Below are 18,128 nucleotides of genomic sequence, written 5' to 3'. Positions count from 1 at the left end.
CGTGACTTCTCTAATTTAGGTAGGTAGATTAGATGGCAAGAGTACCACAGGCCAGCACTTACGTGCAGTTTGATACCATAAAGTGGACCACTACCTGTTAAAAATTTTAAAAACTTAAAAGGTATGCTAGTTTTCAAAATCATTTGAATAAGTAATTTCATTAGGAACCCATCCTTAGGCAAATCAAACGCAGAAAGTGGCGATGGATAGGTCACACATTGAGGAAACCACCAGATAGCATCACAAGAATGGCACTGGACTGGAAACTGCAAGGGAGCATGCAAAAGGGAGAATCACAATTAGAGAAATCGCTGAGGACGTCGACCCATCGGCATATCGGTTGGCCAATGCCATGCAATTTTTTTATCAATTTGGAAATTTTGGGCGTGAAGTTCGTTCCAAAATTGATGAATTTTATCCAAAACCAAAGTCGCATGAGCATCGCTCAGCAATTGTTCAATGACGTCACCGATGATCCAGATTTGCTTAAAGGGTCATAACTGGTGATGAATCATGGGAATTATAGGTATGACATCGAATCTAAAGCCAAATTGTCCCAATTGGAAGAGTCCAGGAGAGCCAAAACCAAACAAAGCACGCCAATTTCGATCAAATGTCAAGGTCTTGTTCACTGTTTTCTTCAATTATCATGGAGTCAGGAGTTCTTACCACAAGGCTGTGCGCTAAGTAAGGAATATTATTGTGAAGTTATAAGCCATTAGCGTGAAGCAATACGAAAAAAACGCCCGGAATTGTGGAAAGAATTCATGACTTTTGCATTATGATAATGCATCTGCTCACTCATCTTTGCTTGTGAGAGATTATTTGGCCAAAAATAACATCGTTATTATGCCTAAGCTACCGTATTCACCAGATTTGCCACCATGCGACTTTCTACTGTTCCTAAGATTGAAGAGACCCATGAAAGGAATGGCGTTTTGCGACGATCGGAGCAGAACTCTCAAAGTTATAGCCTTTGTAGGCACTCTACCTCGAATGCGGAGCATCGATAATTTCTCAGAGTCATTTTTTCAAACGCGTTTTTCCCGAAACGACTTCTTAAAAGTCGGTGCCAATCACAACTCCGAAACTATTCAACCGATTCTTTTCAAATTTGGCACACGTTTTCTAAATCAAAAATACCTCCCCCCTACACTGTTTTTTTTTTTATTTTTTGTTTTTTAAGGTTGTTTTTCACTTACAAATATGGCGAAATTTTTCGCCAAAAATGCTCGTTTTACGTTTTTTTGCCACCAAAACTACAAAACTGAAAAAAAAAATTTTTTATTAATGTAGGGGGGAGCATTACGTCATACTTTAACTGAAAAATTCGACTTTTTTAGTTTCAGATGATTCTACGACGAATGCCGATTGGCACCGCAGAGCACCTCTCGAAAAACATATCTCCAAAAAAACTCTGTCATGGGCTTATTTGTCAATATTTTATTATTAATATTTTTTAAAAACTTATTGAAAAGATGTACAATAACATGTAACTGATTTTATTAAAGTATCTTAAGCCATATTTCTGTAAAAAATTCACAAAAAAAGTGTTTTTTTTTTAGCGCTAAACCCTACCTCCCCCTTAAAGACATACCAAAAATGCATATCAGAACTGCTTGGAGGATTTGAAAAAGCTCTCGCAATAGCGCATTATGTCTGAGGGGTACTATTTTGAAGGAGATAAAATAGAAATTGATGAATAAATAAATATTTTTTGAGAAAATTGAAAACTCACCTGATTTCTGGAACACACCTCGTATATGGTAACAGATGTTGCTTATCATACAAATATATACCATTGTAATTTGATTGAATCAATGCTCTTTAAGTCTGCATCACCATCATCATTTATTAGCGTTACAGCTCGGGGTGGGCTTTAGCTGCCCCAGCCATCTTCCTCCATTCAACACGATCCAGCGCAAGAGATTTCTAGTTTTTCACGCCCAATTTTTCAGATCTTCGGTTACGACATGTAGCCAAATTGTTTTTGGTCTACCACGAGGTCTTGAGCAAAAAGGATTGTAGTCCAACAGAAGTTTTTCTGGCCTACCGTCATCCATGCCAATGATGTGACCAGCCCATCTGATGCGTTGCGACTTGATAAATCTTACAATATCTGCGCCATTGCGCAGACTTAGCAGCTCCTTATTGTGCCTGATTCTGTACTCGACATCTTCTTCGCGTATTGCAATATTTTGCTCCCAATTGCTTAGACGTTCCCCGTCTGCATATTTTTCTAAATTGTAACTTATTAAAAAGCTATTCCTTTGCTATTAGTAAGAATTTTTTAGGTACATCCAATGTTATTTATATCTTTTGTTACTGCCCATTTATTTATAATATAAATTAGAGTTACTGCAGCAAAGAAACTTTGTTCTGCTCGCACTCTTTACAATAATGTGTATATGCATGTACATACATACCTATGTACATAAGTGTAGTTGAAGATGGCTCGTGCATAATTTCCATAAAATAGGAATTCATGTGCAATTACATTATTCGCCATTTGCCGTTTGTAATCTTATAGGCAGGCACGTTTTATTGCAGGGATGGCCTAGTTTACGTAAAACCAAGAAAAAGGTACGGTTTAAGTAACGAAAATCTTAAATTAACAAAGTTTTATTTCCATTTTCAACTACACAGATTCTTTTGGAAAATTATGATACTGCAAGAACCAGCTGCGCGTGGCAGTAACTGAAGTGGATACCTGTAAGGCAGTTTAACTTTTAAAAATAAGAGCGTGTAAGCTGGGAAATAAGTGCCGGTGAAGTCAACTAGGATTTTTTTTTAATTTAAGATATGCTTCGTTACTTATACACGTATGCTCTGTGTACATATGTATGGGTTATTTCAATATTTACCTTAATTTGCAGAACAGCTTCATTAGCGGAAAAGTTTCATTAAAAAACAAATCATATTGCTAGAACTCTGATTAAACCGAATAAGTAATATTAAAATATGATAAGCAAGGAAGTGCTTGATTCGATCTGGATTGGCTGCTTATTTTTGGAATCGTACAAATTCATCAGATGGATGGACGGTATTCCAGTCTTTACATATAACAAGTGGGCATGTATTTTATTGGATTCATTTTTCCATACATGGTGGGGTGCAATACGGTTTTTATTGAGTGGTCGTGGTACTGCCCTGTTTTTAATTTTACTTGCGTCGTATATATCTTTTTGGTTTTATCAGTTGAGGTGGGTATGCTTATTGACTGATTCTAAAGGGTGTTTTTTTAGAGGTTAGGTTTTCAAGTTGGCACTACTTTTTTCGTAGATGGTCTTTTTGACAGCTGTCACTTGATTTATGCTCAGTTTGGTTTGCCATTTCATAATGAATAGACTTACACCTGAACAACGTTTGCAAATCGTGCAAATTTATTACGAAAGTAATGGTTCGGTTCGCGCGGTTCGAAAATAATGGTTTTTGTTCAGCGATGAAGCTCACTTTTGGTTGAATGGGTATGTCAATAAGCAAAATTGTCGCATTTGGAGTGAACATAATCCACAAGCCATTGCTGAGACGCCGTTACATCCTCAAAAAGTCACTGTTTGGTGTGCTCTATGGGCAGAGGGAATCATTGGTCCATATTTCTTTAAAAATGAAGCCGGCCATAATGTTACAGTCAATGGAGAGCGCTATAGAGCCATGATTAATGACTTTTTCGTGCCTGAATTGGACGATGTTGATGTGGACGACCTTTGTTTCCAACAAGACGGCGCTACATGCCGTACAGCCAACGCAACAATCGATTTATTGAAGGAAACTTTTGGTGAGCGCATTATCTCGCGCCGTGGACCTGTGGCGTGGCCTCCAAGATCGTGCGATATAACACCGCTGGACTATTTCTTGTGGGGCTATGTGGAGTCGTTTGTCTACGCAGATAAGCCCGAGACGATTGACGTCTTGGAAGAGAATATTCGGCGCGTTATTGCTGACATACGGCCCCAATTGCTGCAAAAAGTGGTCGAAAATTGGGCCTCTCGGCTGGAATTTATTCGAGCCAGCCGCGGCGCCCACTTGCCCGAAATCATTTTTAAAACAAAATGGCAAACCCTTATCTTTATAATAAAGCTAAACTCTTGGCCATAACATTAAATTATATACGTTTTATTTCATCTTGAAAACCTAACCTCTAAAAAAAACACCCTTTATCTGATAAAAATTTTTAATCTTATCATACTTACTTGAGTAGTAGACACACTTGATGCTCCTATTGCATAAAATCAAGCCGGCTTTCGTTGAAATCACTCGAGTATAGATCATATCTGTACAATGCGAATCATCATCGAACAATAAGTCGAGATCAACGCTACGCTTTACATGAGGTTTGATGCGCTTAGGAGATACACGAATGGGCCGCTCTTGCGATGTGGGTTGCTCGCGGTATCTCATTCACTAACATAATAAAAAGCTCATGCAGTGGCGCAATCAGTAGATAATCCACGCCGGACAGCTGAGCCAACCTTTTCAGAGAGTTTCCGGTGCTAAGCAGGGCTGCGCTCTCTCTCCGCGTTTATTTATTATCACTCTCGCCATGATCTTCGAAAGTTGCGATTTCGCCAAACGTGGTTTACAGTGGAAACAAAATGAGAAGCTCTTAAACTTAGTTGTCGCGTAACCACAACGAAATGCAAAGCAAGTTAAGCACCATATCCACTGTTTCCCACAAACTTGGCCTAAAAATCAATATACGAAAAACGAAAACAATGCGCTCTAACACACAAAATGTACCACCTTTCCAAATTGATAACGACACTGTTGATGATGTGGAGTACTTCTAGTATCTAGGCAGCGTTCTTACGCCTCTTACGAGGGGGGCACTTTAACGGATGTAAATAATTGCCCGAACAAGGCAAAGTGGGCTTGCGCTTCTCCTTTCGAAATCACCCACAATCGAATAAATAAATTGCAATGTTTCTAACCAAAGGGAAATCACGAAGTAAAAAATCATGGGTAGCGACAGTAAGCTCAAGAAATACGGGTGGATCGGACACACTTGCTGAAAAGATGCAAACAACATTGCACATTCAGATTTGGAATGGAACCTGATCGGCACTAGAAGCAAAGGGTGACCAGAAAGAGGCGTACAGCTTATAATGAAACATCCAAATCGTTTAGCGAATTACGAGAGGGAGAGATGAAAATGCTTTGTAGATAGGCTAAGTTCCAAATTTTAAAATGTAAATTATATGTAATTAAAACACGCCAATAATAATAATAATCTCACCATTCTGAGCATTTTGATACACAAAGTGGTCCGTAAAGTAGTTTATTAAAAAATAAATCATACAAATACATTTTTTCGACATATTAGATACACTGTAAAGCAAAATAAACTTTTTTTCTGGGTAATGAACCAATAACTTTGCCAAACATATGTAGTGGTTTCTATTTAAAATATCAAACAAAAAAATTACAAAAAGCAATTTTCGGTATATTATCGCATTATTCCTGCAAGGAACATAGGACCGTTATAAAAATATTCGAATTTTCTTTACCTAAAGCTAGGGATTTTATCTCTCTCCAGCTTTTATCTTTCGAGTCGATGGTCATTTCCGCTACGTCGACCGTTGGTCTATCAATTGCGTAGCCAATCCACGCAATTTCCTCCTCCTAATTTCAATGTCAAACACTTTTTTCATCGCTGGCAGTCATGTGCCACGACTCACAGTCGTACAGGAGTATTGACTTTGCATTGGAGTTGACGATTTTTATTTTGATGCGTGTCGGAAAAAGGAGGACTTCCAAACTAGTTGCAGTCGCCCCTGCTTTAACCCTGCTTTTCATTTTTGTACTCAAAGCAGTACTTTATTGATAACTTTCGTCTAGTTATGTGAGAGGTATCATTTAAAATTACGTTGTGACAAAACTTGCGGTTCATTAATAATTTTCGTACTTTACTTTATTTATGATGATGATTTTATAAATTGCTTTTTTTTAGCTTCGGTTTTTATGTGATTCAATATCAGAACTGTAAAAGTATGAAATTGTTTGTAGAGCGAATTCACTAATTACGTGCGCTTTTTTCCTCATTAGAGAGTGGACTTATTATTTTTTAATCTTACGCTTACTCAAAGGAAATATAAACTCATACGCCCCCATACTCTGCGCAGGAACGAAAAAATATTGCTGAAAGCCTATTTTTTAGCATTAATTTTATATCAGTTATTTTAATCATTCTTTGCTGTGTGCATCATTTAGTATAAATATTTGGTGCAGTAAAAAGTTCTCAATGTATTTTTCGCTATATTTCAACTATGGAATTAACATATAATGCATAATTAATTAATTTCAATAAATTTACGCGAAAATCCAATGCTGAGGAAAGGGTGAAGAAGGCCACGAATGCTTTATACGCATGTAAAAGGATGCTTAGAATCACATGGCGGCTCCCACCCACTCTTATGCATTGGTGATACACTGCAATTGTTAGACCTATATTACTATATGGCATATTGCTGTGGTGGAAAGCGGTAAGGAAGAAAACATTTCTCAGGCCATTGGCAAAAGTTCAACGACTCTCCGCGTTTTACATTACGAGAGCTATGAATTCAACTCCAACGGCAGCTCTCGAGGCTATCCTCAACCAAATACCGATTGATCTCTTTGCAGAAAATAGGGTTACAAACTCAGCTGTGAGGCTACAAGCAACCGAACAGCATACTTCTAAAACCTTCGCACATAGTCCTATTACTGGGAAGGTCACAGTATTTATTGGGTTCCTGGGCATAAAGGCATAGAGGGAAACGAGACAGGGGAAGGAATAGCTAAAGAAGACGTGAGACTTGCAAGGAATCAACAAGTCAGATACTTAAACCCCTTGCGCAAATTAAAAAAGAACTAAGAAATGCATGCTAAGAAACGCGAAAGGCAGATGGCTTAGTTTAACCAATCGCAAAGTTGTCAGAATCACGTGTAAATACGCATATGATGACAAGTATATTAAATCGGTTATATAGTTCTATAGAAGGAACTGTAGAACTTTAGTTGGTATACTAACAGGGTACTGCCTAGTTGCAGCACACGCTTACAAGCTAAATTTAATCTTTAACGACGTTTGCAGGAAATGCAATGAGCGGGTACAAGAGAAACCCTGCAGCATCTCCTATGCTACTTACCGGTTCTCTCGAAAACTAGACTATGCTACCTGGGCGCTCTCAGCTTTGAAAGTCTAGAACCTATCCCTGAAATTGAGATTGAGCGACTCCTAAAACTCGCAAATAGCACGCGCATCTTGAGTGATGCGTATTTTCGCTATATAGGACCCTGATCTGGTATTGCTATGGCCCAAAATGATCTCTGCGTGGCTTTGGCCTGCCAGTATAACCTAACCTAATTAATTTCGTATTAATTGCAGCTTTCACAGAAGAAACGATGTTATGAGGACGCTTATTGGTTTCACGATCAACTACGTCCATACGTACTACTCCAGGGGATTAAGGCCTGGGGAGTTAGGCGGCCGTAAATTCGGTGTTATGTAGTCATGGACATTTTCAGCCATGCAATCTTGTGTTGTCTTCGCTTTGTGTGAAGGAGCACAGTCTTGCCGAAAGATGTGTAGGCTGGCATAGCGTACACCATCAATCCAGAGTTTCACTACAGTATCTAGAACTTCGATATATGCAGCAGAATTACTTCGAAATGCTTGAGTAAAAAAGTGTGGTGGCATGACATGTCCTTGATTGCTCCCAACATCTAAACCATAAGAATGGTTGGAAATTTTGTGTGCATGACAACATGAACCTCTGTAGGATTGTAACATAGCCATCTGTCATTCTGGTAATTTCTGCGGTTGGTCTTTTGGTCTTGGTCAACATTTTGTTTTCCTCAAAAAAATCCCATCTAAGGCGCTTTTGTTTTAAAGGCGTTTTGATCGGATAACTCGCTGTTCTCGCGTATATTTTGGCATAAACTGTCTTCTGCGTATAACGAAGATTTTCATACACAACTCGATGGATAAGACCCTCAGGTCTTCATTTATTTTAAAGGTTCGTCGTCAATGATCGTTTTCATTTGTTGAATAAATTCTGCAGATCAGGCCGTGCCAGAACGTGCTTTTTGCGTTTTTCAACAGATTCTGCATCGATGCCTCATGCCTTTATGCCATCCAATTCACTGCGAACCTTATGCACTAACGAACGGCGCGCTTCAGAAAATTAGAGATTTCTAAGTCGGTGTGATTTGCACATATAGCGACGATAACTGCATGTCTCTTCATTTCTTGAGTTAACTTGTAGTCCCGTGTCTTATCTTAAATAGAGCAAAAAGAAAAATAATTATATCCGAAAGTTATAGCCACATATATACATGCCTCCAACTGCTTATGAACTCTGTATATGTCTAAACAAAGATTTTCGCTAAATCAAACATAACTCAAAACTTAAAAATTGGGCTACGCAAAAAAATTACCCGAGAATGAGAAATACTTTGGGAGTTTTCCAATATGGACACCGTAAAAAAATCCTAAATTGGTTTCAATTCGACCCCAGATAATGACTCTGAAATTATTTCACTGTATATTTAGAGACTATCCATATATTTCCTCTGGTAAATTTGCCATGATAAATTTCAGGTTTACTATGAGCGCTGACAATTGTAAAGCATTTTAATGAAGATTCCTCTCATCCCTAGCCGTTTCTATTTATTGCTTTTGCTTAGTCTTCAAATATGATGTCCAACTATACCTGAGTGCTTTAGAAATCAATATATTTTTTCGGCATATCACAAATCTTATCTATTTTCTTGGTTGCAACATTTAAAACTTTTTTCGCGATCTTCGACTTAGACTTTGACTACCGATGAGTTTCACAGTTTACTTAATATTATTTAACAAATTCAGCTTCATATTTAAATCTAATTTCTCCATGCTGCAATTACTTGAATGCTAATTTCATAAATTTCCCATTTCCATTCCAGGTTTAGCCGGTCTGCGCCTAATAAAGGTCTCTATACCCACCTATAAATTTCGCGGGGAGTCTGCCATGCTGGAATGCCAATATGAGTTAAATCGCACAGATGGCCCACCATATTACGGTGGTGCCGGTAGCAGTGGTGGAAGAGAATTTTTAGTTAGTAGTTCTAGTAACCGACATCGCAGCTACACACGCGCACGAACGCGCACACATGCAAGGAATCGCTATGGCAGCAGCATGCAATTTTTTGACGCACATCACCTCGTACAAATGAGGCCGAAATATAGGCGCAACAAACGTCAATTTTCCTATCAATCGGGGCAACTGCAAACACAACAGCAGCAGCAGCAGCAACAACAACAGTATCAGCAACATTACCAAACCTATCAATTTCAGCCATCCCAAAGCTATGGCAGTAGCAGTAGCAGCGTTAGCAGTAGCGACATACATAGCGATGGTAGCTATTATCATCAGCAACAACAACAACAGCAGCAAAAGCAGCAGGAAGAAGATGAGCAGCAGCACTATCCATATCAAACACAACGTTCCCCCTACGGGCATAGCGTTTATCGGGGCGCTGCCTTCAGTCAAGCGCTTGGCATTCCCGGGTTTAGTAATAGCGGCGTGAGTACCAGCAACAGCGGGGCTCATGTTGGCGCAAGCACCTTCACCAGCAGCGGTTCACGCGGTACGACGTCGGGGGTCTCGTCCGGACGTCACAATTTTGCCGATGGCACTGATGATATTGACGATGACGATGAGGAAGACAACGAAGAGGACGAAGAAGACGAGGAGGAGGAAGGTGAGGCATTGTATGCCATAAAATGGTACAAGGACAATGAGGAGTTCTATCGCTTTGTGCCCAAGGCGCGCCCGCAGAAGACAAGTTATCGCTTTGACGGCATACGCGTTGGTGTAAGTATGAAAATGAAAAACTAGAATGGAAAAGGAAATTGGGACATGATGAATGGATAAGTGCAAAACGTAAATGCGGTAGTAGAAGTGTTGTACTACACATGCGTATACATATTCCCATCTGCTTGCATGAATGTACACTCTTCAAGCTCTTACCATATATACCAAATACACTTTATAAATCGAAAAAAAATTGTTTATTCGTGTGCATGTAGGAATATGTACATTTGTAATTTTTTATATCCCCAGGAAGAACACTCGGATAGTTGGCGAGTATTTTTGCGCGGTTTAACGATAAACTCGTCGGGTCTGTATCGTTGCGAAATTTCAGCTGAGGCGCCCAATTTTTCATCAGTACAGGGGGAGGGGCGTATGGATATTGTATGTAAGTATTTGCAATTTTTTGTAAATTTTATTGAATTTTATAACAAACCCTCGATACTCGGGAAGCAAAAAGCTGTGAAATAATATTATATGGTTGGTACAAAATTACAGAGTGTAACAATTTTACAAAAATGTTACTCATCACGAAATTTTTTTTAAATTATTGAAGAGGACCCGTTTTGATTGAACATTGCCGTAGACGTACTAAAAAAAAAAAAATAAATAATTGGCGCGTACACTTCTGTTAGGTGTTTGGCCGAGCTCCTCCTCCTATTTGTGGTGTGCGTCTTGGTGTTGTTCCACAAATGGAGGGACCTACAGTTTCAAGCCGACTCCGAACGGCAGATATTTTTATGAGGAGCTTTTTCATGGCAGAAATACACTCGGAGGTTTGCCATTGCCTGCCGAGGGGCGACCGCTATTAGAAAAATATTTTTATTAATTTTGCTTTCACCGAGATTCGAACCAACGACCTCTCAGTGAATTCCGAATGGTGATCACGCACCAACCCATTCGGCTACGGCGGCCGCCAGCCGTAGACGTACTAGTCGTGAGGATTTGAGCTTTGTTTTGCGGGGGGTAAAAGTTTGTGCCAAATTGTGAATAATTTATCGAAAACGGTATACATAAAACTACTTCAAAGGTTATGTCAGACTTCTATGAAACAATATGACTAGAATTAGTTTGGTAGTACATTTTAGTCCTTTACAAACTACCTAAATATATATATTTGACTCATTCTCAAAGCAGATATTAAAAAAGTTCATTCAAACGGGAAGTTGGAAGGTTGGTCCACAGAGATTTTAAGTAGACAATTTGAGTGGGGTCACCGAGGACGAAATACTCGCACAACATGAGTGCAGAGAAAAGTTTACAAAACGTTACAATGTTCTTAATTCTTCATAATTATATATGTATATATGTATGCATGCTATGTTTTTTATTTTAAAAAGATAATTATACATATACAATGGGTACTTATGACTAGTAGACCGTACGACTATAACATTTATATGTTTATTTATTTATTTATTTATATCAATAGTACAACATTAGTATATTCTCGTAAAACTAGAATGATTTTAACATGAAAGTTTCTAATTTTTTACACCAGTTCATTAATAAATAGATCCAATATATCTATAATAATAAGAAGATAAGGCTTTGGTAGTAGGAAAAGAAAAGAAGGATTTAGAACAGAAAAACCAAAAGAAGTATTTAGAAAGTGTAGAGAGAAATTTAATGCATTAATTCAATACAATCGAACACGTTTAAGGTAATTATAGACTTGTGACCTGTAGTTAAATCTGTTAAGTCCAGGCCTCACAGTGTCAGTAAATGAGTTCCACACTTTAACAGCGTTAATAAAGAATAAGCTTGATGATGCTGACGATAAATTTGTTGTGCCAGCGAGACAATACCAGTAAGGCCTCAACTTCTCTGTCAGATAGGGAGGTGACTTGAGTAATGTGAGTTTTCACATAAATATGCAATTTCTAGCAGACAAATAGCTGTTAAGGCAACAGCCCAGTAACCTTGTTTTCCAGGCAGAGATATGACCATATCTACCAATCCCATATACATACCTCGTGACATTAAGGTACTTGACCACCTTGGAAAGCTAAAAAGTACAACATATTCAATAGTTTTTTTTTCATGTTCTGTATAATATATTAAAATAAATTTTTTTTTTAATTTTTATTTAGAGCTTATATAATACAAAAAAAAATTGATTTATTAAAATTTCTTTTTTTAACATATATCCAGGAGGCGCCAAAGTCGAGGCCTGAAGAAAATCATGTCTTGCGGCGGACAGTTAATCTTAGAAATGGTAATTCTAAAACAAAAGAGAGAAACAAAATTTTCAAAAGGAAGGTTCCTTGCGTGAGAATTTACCACAAACTGACAAAAAAAAAAAATAATAAAAAAATGGCGGATGTTTGAAAAAAAGTTAAGAAAACACCCCTGTTTTTCACAATGTTATGCTTAAAAAGCAATACTTTATTAACTTTTTTTTTGCAAAATGTGGTAAATTGGCATACAAAACATCTTAACAAATAAAACAAGACCAAAATCATTAAAATCGGCTAAGCAGTTTCGGAGATAAAGTGTCCGCCATTCGAAAAAAAGTAATTTCTGGAAAAACGCGTTTAAAGTTAAAACTTGCTATTTTCTTTCCGCTGAGTCAGCAAGTAATGAGTGCAGGATGCGCCTGCACATTTTCACTGATTTCACTTTGTTAGAATTCGAATTTAAAAAAACAGTTTCAGGTGATGATTTTTAAAAGTATAAGGATTGAAAAAATGTAAAAAAAAAAATTTAATTTTTTGAAACTTATAAGGTGGTCAAGTACCTTAAGTTTATGGCAGGATGTGGAGTCAAGTTTGCTGTATACCACCTCAGAGTAGGTAATGAGAGGCATAATTAGCTGGAGAACTAATTTGCGCCTCGTTTTCTCTGGCGTGAATGTTGCAAAGACTCTCAACTTACGCAATGTAGCATAAATATTCCCCACAACCATATTTATATGGTCAGCACAGGTAAGTCTTGTGTTAAGAATAAACCCCAAATTTTTATCTTATCCGAAAAGGTAAGGGAACTAGTACCTATCCACAATTTAGGGATATTGTCAACATACACCACACTGCTACATATACCATAGGTAAGGCATATGACTTTGACGCGTTCAAACATGAAGAGTTATCACAAGCCTAAACAGAAATAGCAGACAAATCACTGTTTATTTTGAAGCATAAATCTTCAACGAGACCAATACGACAGGACAAGTACAATTGTACATCATCAGCATACGTATGGACATTCACATACTGACAAACGGTAAAACATCATTGACCAAAAGACTAAATAGAAGTGGACCAAGGATAGACCCTTGCGGAACACCAGTGTGTACATATCTAGACTGATATGTTAATTTTCTGGTCTTAACCTTCTGCGTTCTGCCACCAAGGTAGCTGGCCATGAACTTCACCGCACTGTCTTTGAAGCCGAAAAAGTGTTTAAGCTTCAAACATAACAATTTGTGATCCACTGAGTTAAATGCTTTAGAAAAATCAAATAAACAAAGTAGAGTCAAGTATCCGTTGTCAAAACTAATCTTAATATCGTCCAGTATTTTAACCATTGCTGTCGAGCAACTGTGACTTTGTTCGAAGTCAGATTTTAGTGCAGAGGGTAGGCGATTGTCCTGTACAATCACAACGAAATTTGCGTGGCCATCAAATTTTCGCAAACTTTGGAAAACGTGGGCAGTATGCTGATAGGTCTATAGTCACCAGCATAAATATCATTTGTCTTTTTTGCGACTGGAAAAACTATAGCTTTGTTCCATACTGCTGGGAAACATTAACTACTCAAGCAATGGTTTGTTATATGGGTAAGGGGTCCTCTTATATATTGGATGACTAAACGGAGGAATTTTAGCGAGATGTCATCATCGCCTACAGCATTAGACTTTATTTTGGATATAGCTTTCAGGACATCTACCGCCTTACTGTCTCTCCCACAACAAATCCGACACCGAATTCGCACTCCTTTACATGGTAGCTGTAGTAGACGCCGCAAGGTCCTATGTTTTTCTTGCCTTGCCCCGTCCATCGCATTTCTGGAATGGCAGTGATGTCAGCCTTTACTTTCACGAGGACATCAACCAGCCGGGCAGAGGCACCTTCAACATTGAGGGACGGGACATTTCAGGTGCATGCCCTCAAATCATGTGGGCAGAAAGTAAGGTGAATTTGGTTGTAAAATGAAAAATCTTTATTTATTATTGTAAATTAATTTCATCCCCTTCAAAATAATCCCCTCTCGATGAAATACACTTATGCCAACGATTTTTCCAATCCCCGAAACATGCCAAATAGTCCATTTCCACGTTCCCCGGAGTGGTCTCTTGAGATTTGGGAATAGCCAGAAGTCACACGGAGCCAAATCAGGTGAATACGGTGGTTGCGGAACGATATGCGTGGAATTTTTGGCGAAATGGTCACGAAGAACGAGTGCAGTGTGAGACGGTGCATTATCGTGATGCAAAAACCAAGAGTTGCTGGCCCATAATTCTGGTCTTTTTAGACGAATTGCTTCACGTAAACGACGCATAACGCTCAAATAATATTCCTTATTAACAGTTTGGCCAGGTGGAAGGAATTCATAGTGCACCATACCACGAAAATCGAAAAAAAACTGTCATCATGTTTTGAACGACTTTGACGTGTTCTTTTCGGCCTGGCCTCGCCTTTAGCACGATATTCGCTTGATTGGTCGGTTATTTCAGGGTCGTAAGCATAAATCCAAGTCTCATCTCCCGTAATGATGCATTTGAGTTCGTCCTGATAGTCTGAAAGCATTGTTTCACACACATCAACGCGACGACTTTTTCCAAGAAATTGAGAGTTTTCGGTACCAAGCGAGAATTGAGTTTTCGTAGGCCCAAATGGTCTTTCAAAATGGTTTTCATAGATCCTTCTGATATTCCGATCATATCAGTAAGGTCTTTAACAGTCAACCGACGATTTTTGAGCACTAACTCCTTCATTTTATTGACGTGTTGGTCATCTGTTGACGTCGATAGTCGTCCGGAGCGCTCCAAGGCATCAACACGTTCTCGACCCTCTTTGAAGTCTTTGTACCACTTATAAACATTTTTCTGCGACATGGTCGAATCACCAAATGCCTTCTGCAACGTTTCCGTTTCCGCAGCCTAAATTTCATTCCGCAAACAAAATTTGAAGGCACTTCTCTGCTCAATCAAATCAGACATTGTAAAAATCGAAAAATGCACTCTTGGTCGTTTGGTAAACACAAGCGTAAATATATTACTGATAATGACATTCACATGAAAGTTGGCCCAGATATTATTAACAGTGCTGCCAACTCATGAAAAAAATAACTAGAGCGAAATTTTAATCCCGCGAAGTTTGACAAATAAATTCACCTTACTTTTTGCCCACAGTAGTATTCCTTATTTCGTTTGCAGGGGTCGGGGAGGTTTGGAGTTACGTTTAAGAAATCAAAGTATTTCACGGCGCGATATGCATACCTTTTTAACTTTGGAGGAAACAAATTTCTTTCTCCGGGAGGCGTGTACGACAGCTTGAAAAGGCTTTGATCTCGGCTCCGAACAAAAGATAATAAGTCGAAAGAACAAACCGTAGTCGATAAGAGAGCTACCTACGGCGCCACAGAAAGTATATTCTCCCTTCGTGTCTCCAGGGACTCTATCATATAGAACAACAGCACCCACTTTGTCAATTAGGTTTAAAAGTTGTTTAGCTTTTTGATCGAGAATAAATTCTTTTGATTTTCTATCAGGCGAAAATTGGGGAAGCCCTTCAAAACAATGGTTTTCCACAGTCTGCTCTAGCCCAATACGTGCATTAAAATTACCCATTATGAAGAATAATGAAATACGCGACTTCGATAAGAACTCTTCAAACTTGGTAAAATCGTTATTCCAGCTTCTGCAATTTATAGATATATTGGGGTACGAGCAGTGAGTTTAAGCCACTACAATTAATTGATAGAATAACATTGCCAAACAAATCAACAAATCAACAAACTTTAAATTTTTTTTGTAGCCACTGCGACGTGCCGTTTTGTGAACTTTATTAGCCTGGATCCATTTAAATTATAATCATTATGTTTATATATTCATCAAAGATTTTTTCGTAGGAAAACACTACTATGAGAAACCACCGCCTTACATTTTACAAGTTGGTGTTAATCTGTAAGCATTTAAGTACGAAAGTCTAGATGAACACTACGCAAGATCAGATACTAGCAGATTGTCCGAAAAACCGCAACGAATTCTAAATATTTCAGTCAAATTTTGTATTCGATCTGACAAAATGTCTGGGGAACTGCAGCGGATAGTTCGATCATGTCAGATTACTTGCCATTCAGAGATACCCAAAAGTAAGGATTTTTTAAAAATCAATTTACGATTTTTACTAGAAGTAACGGAAATTGTAAACTTACTAATTTTTAAATAAGTCCATCATGCATATCGAATCAAAAGCTTTCCCACGCCAAGTAGCTTAAATCAGTTGATTTCTCGTGTTCAAAATTAGACTTGGCGTGATTATAGATTCGTTTGATCTAATTAGTCGTGGTATAGTGTTGCCTAAATCCAAATCGCTCGTTTAGTATAATCTCGTGGGTGCATAAAAATACAGATATTTTATTTCTAATATTTTTTTCAAAAATCTTCCTTAAGCTGCTTAGAAGTGTAATAGAGCGGTAGCTATTGTTTGCTTTGTTTACTGGTTTGCCCGGCTTGCGAATTGGAATTATTTTTGATATTTTCCATACATTAAATTGGAAAAATTGTAACTTGAAGCAAGAATTCATCAAAAATGTGAAATATATCACGACATCTTTAGATAGGTGTCTGAGCATAATATTTTTTATGTCATCATATCCTGCAGATTTCCTCAGTGGTGCGGTGATACTGAATTAAATCAAGATTGGTTGACAAAGTTCATTGCGATTATTTTAATGAGGAGCTATGAACCTTCCAGTTTGTCTTACCGTAATCCCTTATAAGGTTGTCGGGCATTTACCGGTTATCCTATTAAAAAAAAAATAAATTCCATTAAATTATCTGCCAGATTATATAATAATAAAAAAAAATCATTCATTTACATTACCATTTTAAGTGCTTAAGCTCTTAAAAGAACACCCGATACATACTAATTTTGAAGCTATTTACAATGTCTCCAACAATTTTAAAATCATATATATATTAGCTTTGCGCAAACAAATGCGGACACTGGGATAGTACTGTATCTGGCGCAGTTGATCCTAGAGATATCCTATTTTTACTTTGCTCGTATTACCAGTATTGGACAGTGCTATTAGAGTGTCGTTAGAATATCTGCATTAATATTTAGGGATATTAATTATATTTAATAAAAAAATAATGACTTAGACTGGTTTTAATGGCCTCCAAATTTTTTTTTGCGTATTCTTATTTTGTTAGCCCAATACCAGTTTAGCAATGAAGCAATAAATTAAATTGTTGCTTTTATTTTTTTTGGCTTTCAATATTTCGCCCTCAATTAGAAGATATCTTAGGGATCTCTTGTTTGTAACTGAAAACTAATTTTATTTAAAAATTGAAATTATTTGATTTTTGCTTGCTTACTTCTCAACCAACCTGTATTATTCACTAATGAATTAAGCTCAGAATACAGGGTTGGCCATATTAAACTGACCCTTTGAGTAACCCTATAACTTTTTACTGTAACTTCAGATCAGCTAATGACATACCGCGTTGGAAGCGTCAGTCGAAGGAGATTTATACCATGAAACAGTACACCCCAATAGAACGCGCTGAAATTGTTCAGCTGTACATTCAAAATTCCTTCTCGATTGTAAAAACGCAACGTGCGTGGAGAAAAAAAAATAAAGTGAAAAGTGCGCCGTCAAAGAACGCAATCAAGCAAATGCACAAAAGATTTTTGTCTTCCGGCACTGTGGCTAATACCCGACGTCCAAATAAAAGCGGCCAAGACGATCTAACGAAAATATCGCGGCCGTACGAGCCAGTATCGAGTCATCGCCGTGAACGTCAGGTAATCGTCGTTCTGCTCAGTTGGACATCCCTCGGACCACTCTACGACGTATCATTCGTTTAGATTTGGGGATATTCCCGTACATTCGTTCCACTTATTGCTCAAGCATAAAATGATGCATTTTTTCCATGGCACTTGATACCTTTTTGTGTGCGAAATGGATGTCGGTACCGAAATTACATTTGATTTAAAAGAAACCAGCCGATGCGTGAAACGAACAAGCATTTACTAATCTACCCTTTTTAACGTAAGTTTTACACGCGCACGTTTTCGAGCAATTTGTCCTTCAATTTCCCATGCACTCACACTTTTGCAA

The 18,128-nt window shown here is 37.9% G+C and overlaps 1 protein-coding gene across 1 annotated transcript in view; it reads left to right on the top strand.

Annotated features, from left to right (window-relative positions):
• LOC129235795 (uncharacterized) overlaps positions 1-18,128 on the top strand; it is a 145,143-nt gene that overhangs the window by 28,528 nt on the left and 98,487 nt on the right. The window contains exons 2-3 of the mRNA XM_054869836.1: positions 8,926-9,836; positions 10,086-10,221. Of these exons, the coding sequence (XP_054725811.1) occupies positions 8,926-9,836; positions 10,086-10,221 (1,047 nt within the window). The remainder of the gene's footprint in view (positions 1-8,925; positions 9,837-10,085; positions 10,222-18,128) is intronic.

This window comes from Anastrepha obliqua, chromosome 1, assembly GCF_027943255.1.
Source record: "Anastrepha obliqua isolate idAnaObli1 chromosome 1, idAnaObli1_1.0, whole genome shotgun sequence".
NCBI lineage: Eukaryota > Metazoa > Arthropoda > Insecta > Diptera > Tephritidae > Anastrepha > Anastrepha obliqua.
This window is presented reverse-complemented; position numbering and strand designations above follow the sequence as displayed.